This window comes from Elephantulus edwardii, unplaced genomic scaffold (assembly GCF_000299155.1).
Source record: "Elephantulus edwardii isolate Elephantulus edwardi_28Jun2011 unplaced genomic scaffold, EleEdw1.0 scaffold00091, whole genome shotgun sequence".
Lineage (NCBI taxonomy): Eukaryota > Metazoa > Chordata > Mammalia > Macroscelidea > Macroscelididae > Elephantulus > Elephantulus edwardii.
In genome coordinates, this window is record NW_006399841.1 from 6,650,752 (window position 1) to 6,659,541 (window position 8,790).

At 44.5% G+C, this 8,790-nt stretch overlaps 1 protein-coding gene across 2 annotated transcripts in view; it reads left to right on the forward strand.

Annotated features, from left to right (window-relative positions):
- Positions 1 to 8,790, forward strand: part of OSBPL10 (oxysterol binding protein-like 10) — a 324,861-nt gene that overhangs the window by 243,233 nt on the left and 72,838 nt on the right. For both annotated transcript variants that reach the window (XM_006890625.1, XM_006890626.1), the window contains one exon: positions 3,321 to 3,531. In XM_006890625.1, the coding sequence (XP_006890687.1) occupies positions 3,321 to 3,531 (211 nt within the window). The remainder of the gene's footprint in view (positions 1 to 3,320; positions 3,532 to 8,790) is intronic.

Consider the following 8,790-nt stretch of genomic DNA (forward strand, 5'->3'; position numbering starts at 1 on the left):
CCTTAATTCTGGATTCCTGTGCTAACCATAATACTCAATCATATATCACTTCTAATCTTAAGTCACCTTTTTAAAGGGTTGTAGCATTGTCTGTAGTCATCCCCAACATGATGGATTATACTTTTCATCATTAGATTATTTTTCTTCCCTTTCAATGCATCTTTTTTTTTCCTGAAAGACTCGATTTTATCTTAAGGATTTACAGAAATGCTATTACAAATAGCCTGAAATTTTTCCCTTTTTCCCTTCTTAGCAGCTCTACTTATAATCAACTGTCCAAGAATGTAGAGACGCTTGATTTTGCTTAGGGAGCTCTGGTGACGCAGTCTACGGGCAGCTGCGCTGCTCACCCCAAGGCTTTGCCTCTTGGCAATTCACGTCCACCCTGACAGCAGAGCAGAAGGATGGCCTTCTCCTCCCGTGTGACTTAGAGCTCTGGAAACCCAGCGCAGGCTCCGCTGTGAGTTTATTCTGACTGGAGGGCAATGCGTGAGTGACTGAATTGAGGTCTTCTGCTTGAAGTGAAATCGGTTTGCTGTTCCCGACAAAGTGATGACCAAGGAGTCAGGCACCTTTGCTAAGTGTCCAGCCATGTTATGCTAATTGAGTGGTAAGCTCTCTGGTCCGGATGATTTCTGTAGAATTTGTGTTGTAAATAGCTTCTCTTGGACACTCAGAGTAAAGAATGATGAAGGATTCAGCCATTCATTCAGCAGCCTTTTCCTTGGGCTGAATTAGTGAAGCACTCTGGGAACATCCCTGCCTTGGGGCACCTTCCTCACTAGCATAGATGAGTAACATCATAAAATTACAAGGCAGGCTGGAGGCTGCCAAGTACTAAAGGGAGAAATAAGATTGATAAGCACAGTCGTCGGGGGGCTGCCAAAAAGGACAAGCACATGTGTTCTGTTTATGACATTGCCGGTACAGCAACAGTAGGCCCCTAAGACCACGGGAATGGTTTCTTAACCAGGGAACTTCTTAGAGACAACGATGGTGAAACTTTGTCTCATAAACTTTGGACATGCTGTCAGGAGGGGCCAGTCATGTTGGGAAAGGTGAGGGGGGGTCAGATAAAGAGAAGAAAACCCTCAACAAGAGGAATTGACGTAGTGACCATGACAAGGGGGGTCGAGTGTATCGGATATCATGAGAATGACACAGGATAGGGCAGGGTTCTGATCTGTTACTCACAGGGTTACTACGAGTTGTGGCCCACTGGACAGCATGTAATGACACCAAGAATAGGGAGGCCAGCATTGGTGGAGATGCAGGCTTGCACCAGGCACTGTTAGGAGTGGGAATGACCAGACGTAACCTCTGTAATCTTGGAAAAGCTGGGCTGAGTGGCCCAGTGATGTGTGGATGGGGGAACCCTCCTTGCCTCATCTGTGGAACATGTCTCTTAGCATTGATTTCCCCAAATCTTCCTGAGGAGATGGCGTCAGTTTTGGTAACAACAGTTGATGTGGATGAAGGTTTTCTTTTTAAGGAGACAGCAACATGACATGATGGAAGCTAAGACATTTGTTTCCAAAAGGAAGTAGAAAAGGAAATGCAGGTGTAGAGTGAGCTTTGTGTCCAAGTTCAGAAATGCAGTCACTACGGAATTAACATTTCTCCCCCGCTGTGGCATCTTGAGGACAGCAAGCATCAGCTGGGGTGGAGGACCAAGCAGGGGGCAGATGCTGCTTTAAATGAAGGACTGCTTCTGTGGGGGAACGAACCCTCATAATGAACTGTGTTACCTGCTGGACTGCTCACCTAGAGGTCTGCAGTTCGAGTCCTTGAGATTCTCGGCAGGAGAAAGACGGGCAGGTTCTTCCCTTAACACGTTGCCTCAAATGATGGCTATAGCGGAAAAAAACAAAACTGTTTCAGAAGCCCAGTCGTCAATTTAAAAGTGTGCAACAACGTGTTAAAGACCTTGGGCTGTGATGCGGAGGGCTCCATTGGCTGACCGCAGTGTATTACTGGGTCTGGTGTTTCACTGAGGGGAGCTTGAAAAACAGTAAACCAGAGTCCAGAGAAGGGGATTTGGACCTGCCTTTGGTGGTCACCAGCATTGACCTTGTGCCGCTGCCTTTCTTTAGCACATCCACCTCTGTTGTGAGTGGCTGTTTATTTGCTAACTGTGGCTTTTAGTACCTCATGTCCATCCCTGTCTAATGATTAAGTTGTAAAACACGAGGAGGGGGGGAATGAACATCACAAGGTGCCCCTTACCTGGGCCTCAGTCCCTGCCTCCTTGATTTGTAAAGTTAAAGAGGCCATTATGCCACTACTTGTCAGGAGTTTATCAGTCAAAGTCAGGCCACAAAATACTGTCATCTTGATTTGTTTTAGCTGAAGTCATGGACCAGGAATCCATCATCTAGGATTCCTGTTGTATTTGATTTGTTTTGGGGTTTTATTTTTTTGTCCACTTTCAAACAGCTTAAGAACATCACATTCTGTTTGGGGTGGGGCGGGGAATTTGGGGCTTTTCTTTTTTTTTAGAGGGTGCAATAGTGCTGCACTACCTACACTGTGACCTCCTTGGTACCAATACCAACCTCAGATTTCACTGTCGTTTCCTGATCCCTGAATAGGACTTCCCTGGACTGAAGGACTAGAAGTGAAGCGAGAATAGGAATTAGCACTGTTCTGGAAAACCCCATTTGTGTCCCTGTACCTTCTGATGACCCTCCATGGTAAAGAACTTTGAAGACAGTCGTAAAGACTTCTGCCTTTCATGGACCTTTCACTGGTGGCCTAGTGCTAAGGAGCTGTGCTACCAGTCCAAAAGTATATGGTTCTAATCCACTGGCTACTTCGGGAGAGAAAGATGGGCATTCTCTTCCTGTGCAGTTTGCATCCTCTGAAAACTAGCTAGAGGGTCAGCTGTGAGTGGACTCCAACTTGATGGCACATAACAACGTTACTGCCATAACCTTCCGAAGTTCTGGAAGCCATAATCCATGGTACTGTTGGTTCCTTTCAACTCTGTTGTTCTGTAACGTTAGAGTAGGTCACCCATCTTTCTCCCACAGAGTAGGTGATAGATTTGAACCACATACCTTGCGGCTGGCAGCCACCAGAGCTCCTTAGCATTTCAGAATTCTTTTTAGAACTTCGTATATGTGCAGTTGACAGTGGTGTTTTGGATGGACTTATTCTAGACAGACATTGCCCCCTGGTCTGCACCTTGTCCGTGGGCCTTACACAGCCTCTGAGCCGGCCAGGCGGTCATGGTTCTTATCCCCACCTTCCTCCAGTTCCACTGCTGCTGATGGAAGTCGCCCCTCACTCACTGTGCCCCCATCTCCTCTGTCTTGTAGATGATGAACCAGGTGGAAGGACAGCAGAAGAACCTCGTGCACGCCATCGAGTCCCTCCCAGGTTCGGGCCCCCTGACTGCCTTGGACCAGGATCTGCTGCTCCTGAAAGCTACCTCAGCTGCGACCCTCAGCTGCCTCGGGGAATGCCTCAGCTTACTGCAACAGAGTGTGCACCAGGTGGCGCAGCCCAGCCACAGGCCGGGGCCCTCAGGTGAGGCGCCCAGCGGGCACGCTGAGGTTGAAATGGGTCCTGCCAGGATCTCTGTGTTTACCAGTGCCTGTCTTCTCTAAATCAGTGTATTCTTCTACCATCCACCCGCCTACCCTTCTGTCCTTGGCTCTCGCTATCTGCTCCTCCAGTCCCATTTTGGCATGTGTTTTTCTTTTGTTGTTGTTGATTGCCGTCAAGTTGACCCTATGAACAAAAGGCCTGAAGCCTTTCCATAACTATTGTCATTTATTAACATTCCTAGAGTTTCCAGAGGCTTAATGTTTAGGAAGTGGATGCCACTCCTGCTTCCAAATTAACATCTGATTGCAAATCTCACTGATACACGTCTGTGGACATTATGACACATATTTAAGACCTTCTGGCATCTCACTGCAGATCTCATTCCATTTGCTACTTTTCCCTGCTGAGCCTTCTCTATTTGTAAGGTTCATTGCCGCGCAGCACCTGGTGTGTTACATTTGATCAGACAGATCCTTTCATGGTGGTGGTCCAGCTGCTGTCCAGTGATGGACATTCACATTGACTTCAACTCTCTGCAGTGACCATCCTCCTGCATGTCTCCTCTGGGACCTTGTGAAGATTTCTCTAGAAAGTGTACCAGAAGCATTTCAAGTTCTTTGGCCATACATGAGTGATAATAATATTAATACACTCCTTGAATGTGCTAAACCCTTTTAGAGGAGAATTGAATCAATAAGCAGATAGAAAGATCTGTTGGTGAAGGTTAAATTCAGTAAAAAAGGTGAAAATAGCTCTTGAGTTATCTATATCATATATCATTTAAAAATACTCTGTTTAACTGCATAACAGAATCCATGCAAAACTTAATTTATGAGGAATTGAGGGGCACATGGGTGATAAAAAGTACAGCTAGGCTATGAACAATGAACTGTGGACTTGACTTTGATCATTATCTTCAACCCCAAAGTTAACTCTTCAGACACCTTTCTTCTGGAATTATCTCTAGCAAATTTCCAATTTCTTTTTGTGGTTTTTTTGACCCTTGAGTGTTTTTGCCCTGGGTGGTAAAGTGGCTTGTATGGGACCACTAACCTAAAGCTTGGCAGTTGAAGTCTACCCACGGGTATCTTCTAAGAAAGTCCTTCTCTGTAGCACATGGACCCATCGTGATTCGAAGCTTTGGGAAGGACAGAAACTAATGGTGGTTTTTAGATTTGGTGAGAAGTTGGAATGAGATGAGTTTGGAAAGACAAGAGACAGAATCTTGACAATACATCATTTATAGTATTATCTTCTTCACACAATCTCTTGATTTGCCTTTCTCCTTTTTAGCTCTCCTTGCTCCACTCCCCAGGAAACTGGCAGAAACCCTGAGCATAGTGGGAGCAGGAGGCATCACAATGGCTTGCCGGTTTGCTTTCTTCCTCTGGTGGCCTAGCCCATAGGGAGTTACTCTCCTAACCCAAACACCTCGCTTCTCCAGCACTTTACATCCACTGCCCCCTACACTAAGCACCAGACCAATAGGCAGCATCATGATAGGTGGAGACAGGATTGAAGTTGTTAATGATTTCATCTTACTTGGATCCACAATCAACACCCTTGGCACCAGAAAATCAAAAGATGGGTTGCCTTGGGAAAGTCAGCGGTCAGGGATTACTCCAGGGAGCTAAGGAGCAATGAATCACCTTAAAGACTAAAGTGCACCCGATCTAAGCCGTGATTCTTCTCAGTTGATCGCTATGCATCTGAAAGCTGGACAGCGACTAAGGATTATGCAGGAAGAATCAATGTCTCTGAGTTGTGATTCTGGAGAAGAGTTTTTTTTTTATTATTATTAAATTTTATTAGTTTTAATGAACATTTACAGGGATTTTGGGTTTTCATTCCTTCATTGCTGCACCATTCTCTCTACCCTCCTCCCCAGTTTGTTCTTCTTCCCCGCCATCCGAATGTCTGTTTTAATTGTCCAATTGCCACAGTGCTTGTCAAAGTCAGTTCTGATTAATCTCCTTTGTCGGTGTGTCCTTTGCCATTCCCTATCACTCCTCCCTGAGAGAGACTTCACCCTGAGTCATAAGGGAAAGGGGATGGCGTATTCTCTTAGCTACTTCCTGCTGAAAAGGGACGCTGTGGGTTTCAGGGTGAAGATCTTCTCTCACTACTCTAAAGGGCCCCTTTGGCAGTAGGAAACACATAGACTATTATGGAGATTGATTTTGGAATTTAGATGCACTCTTATTGATTGTGCTTGGCCGTACATGTTCATATCCTTGAAGATGTATCATGGGGGTGTTGCAACCTAGAAGACACAAATTTGACTAACAAGTTATAAGTACATGAGTCAAAAATTATGGAAAAGTAAAAGAAAGGATTCTTTCATTGTTTTACAAACCCTCCCCCAGGTCCCCTGCACCATGTAGCCCTCGCTCTAGACTCCTGTGATGACAGAAATACCTAGTCATATATCTCTTTTAAACAGTTTTCTCCCTCCTCTGTTTCAGTGCAGTATACATTATTGAACCCATCTTACTCAGTCTCTCCCCAACCCCAAGGACAGTCCCATTCTACAATGGAGAAGAGTTTTAAATATCTGATGGACTTCCACGAGAACAAACAGGTCTGTCCTGGAAAAAGTGAAAACAAGTCTCTGCTTGGAGGCTGGGATTTTTGAAGCTCCGCCTCACTTACTTTGGGCATGTGGCCAAGAGAGATCAGTCCTTGGAGAAGGACATCATACTCACAAAGGTAGACTGACAGCGCAGAAGAGGGAGACCCCAGCTGAGATGGATTGATAAAGTAACTGGGATGATGGGGGTTGGTGTGTCGGAGTTAGTGAGACTGGCTCAGGACAGGGAAGGGTTCAGAGTTGCTGTACATTGCAGGGGACTCAACAGCACATAACAAACAATAACATATGATGACAGGTTCGGAAGCAGGAGTGGCATCCACTTCCTAAACAACGTGCCTCTAGAAACACCATGAACCTTGATAAATGTCAATAGTTGTAGAGGGGCTTCAGGCCTTTTGCTCATGGGGTCGCTGTCAGTTGTTCTTGACTCGAAGACAATCAACAAACAGCAACAACACCATATGATGACAGCTTGGTTACACCTGCCAGGGCTGTGGTGGACATGAATGTTTAAGGAACAATGTCCCAGTAAAGAGAGCTTTGTGATAATTTAACTTGTTAGTTGCCGTTGAGTCAAGTATGACTCATCATGACCTTGAATGACAGATCTGAACCCTGTGTTTTCCTGTGCTGGTCTCACAACCTCTGACACTCTTGAGTCCATCGCAGCAGTCACCATGTCCGTCTATCTCCTTGATGGTCTTCCTCTCCTTTGCTGACCCTGACCTTGTCATGCATGATGAATGGAATTTCCAGTGGAATAGCCTCTCCTAGCAACATACCTGAAGGATGTGAGGCTAAGCTTTGCCATCCTTTCCTCCAAGGAGCGCTCTGGTTGCACTTTTCCCAAGACATCTCTGCTTCCTGTTTTGGCAATCTATGGGGTACTCAGTCCTCTTCCCCAGCACCACAACTCAAAGGCGTCGATTCTTCTGTGATCCTGAAGGTGTCCAGTTTTCAGATGCATTGTTAGTGATTGAGGACCATGCCCTGACTCAGCTACACATTAGTCTTCAAAGTGACAACATTGTTCCTCAGAAAGAGCTTCAAGATATGTATTTGAGGGGAGGAGGCCCAAGCAGTCTCATCTGCTTGAAGTCAAACTTCTTATCTCTCTTTAATTTCTTTATATGATTTGCAGGGTTCTTCAATTACATAATTAAATGTGAATGTGCATGTCATTTATGCCATGGATTGAATTGTGTCCTTTCCCAAAATAAGTGTTGGATTCAAGAGGTCTTTGACAGCAGCCTTCCAAATGCAGTATGTTTCCTTATCTCCTGACTTTTGGTACCCAGGATGCTGATTGAGGACCTAGCTAAAATGAAATCATTGACAATTGTAATTTTCCACTCATGTATCATGAACTGCTTATCGGTTCAGTGGTGAAGACATTTGTCTTCTTGATGTTGAGATGCAAATCATACTGAAAGCTATAGTCTCTGATCTCTAACTTCAGCTTCAGAGAACTATTTTTATGCTTCTTACCAGTTAGTTGTTAGTTCTAGACGTTGATCCAGGGAGCATGATTGAAGTTCAGACCCAGACATTTGAAACAACAGGAGAATGACTGTCTTTCTCCTTCAAGGCAGCTGGTGGATTTGAACCAAGGATAGCATAAATACAGCATGGTCACATTCCAGTACCAGGTAAGAACTAGGTGCTTCCATTATGATTGACGTGAAGTGTCTTTGTCTTTAAGTAGGTTCTCTGGAGTCAGAGATATCTGATCAGGTGACAGTGGGTCTTGAGTCATCTCAGTGGCCAATACATGTGACCTTGGACATGAGTAAGGACTAAAGAGTTGTTACGTGCTGTTGAGTAAACTCGTATTCATAGTGAACCTGTGAACAATAGAAAAACTTTGAGATGTCCAACTTGAAATGTATACAATACATATGAAAGACCTAGAGACATGTATTTGAGTGGAGGAAGCCCAAGCAGTCTCATCTGCTTGAACTCAAACTTCTAATGTCTCTTTCATTTCTTTATAAGATTTGCAGGGTTCCTCAATTACATAATTAAATGTGAATGTGCGTGACATTTATGCTATGGATTGAATTGTGTCCTCTTCCAAAATAAGTGTTGGATTTGTAGCTTCTGAACCTGTAGATCTGACCCCATGTGGGACAAGGTTTTCTGTTAAAGCTCAGGGCCCTGCACTGGAGACCATCACGTCTCAGAGGCTATAAATCTTCATTGGGAGGCCTCTGCCCGTCGTTCTCCCGGGGAGCAAGGGGTCAATTCGAACATTTAGCAGCACAACTTGGATCAGCACCCAAGCAGCCGCATTGTGGTAATGGGGTCCTAGCAGTGTGTGATGTATCTTGAACCTAATCATTTTCAAGATAGAAGAAATAGCCATTTTTTTAGCCAGTGAAACCCTTTGCCTTCATGTTTCTTTTTTTATATTGGCTTTGATTATCCACCTTCTCAAATAAGCCTTAGGGGGGATCAGAAAGTTAAGAGGTAATTAATATCCACTTAGTCAATTTTACTTTAGTAGTTTAATTGCCTGAGGTTAATATTTTAATCCCTGTTTTCTGTTAATTTGTACTTGCCTGATATTGGCTGGGTTGTGTGTGTGTGTGTGTAAGATTTGAATGAAAGTTTACAGAGCAAATTAGTTTACTTGTCAACAGCTT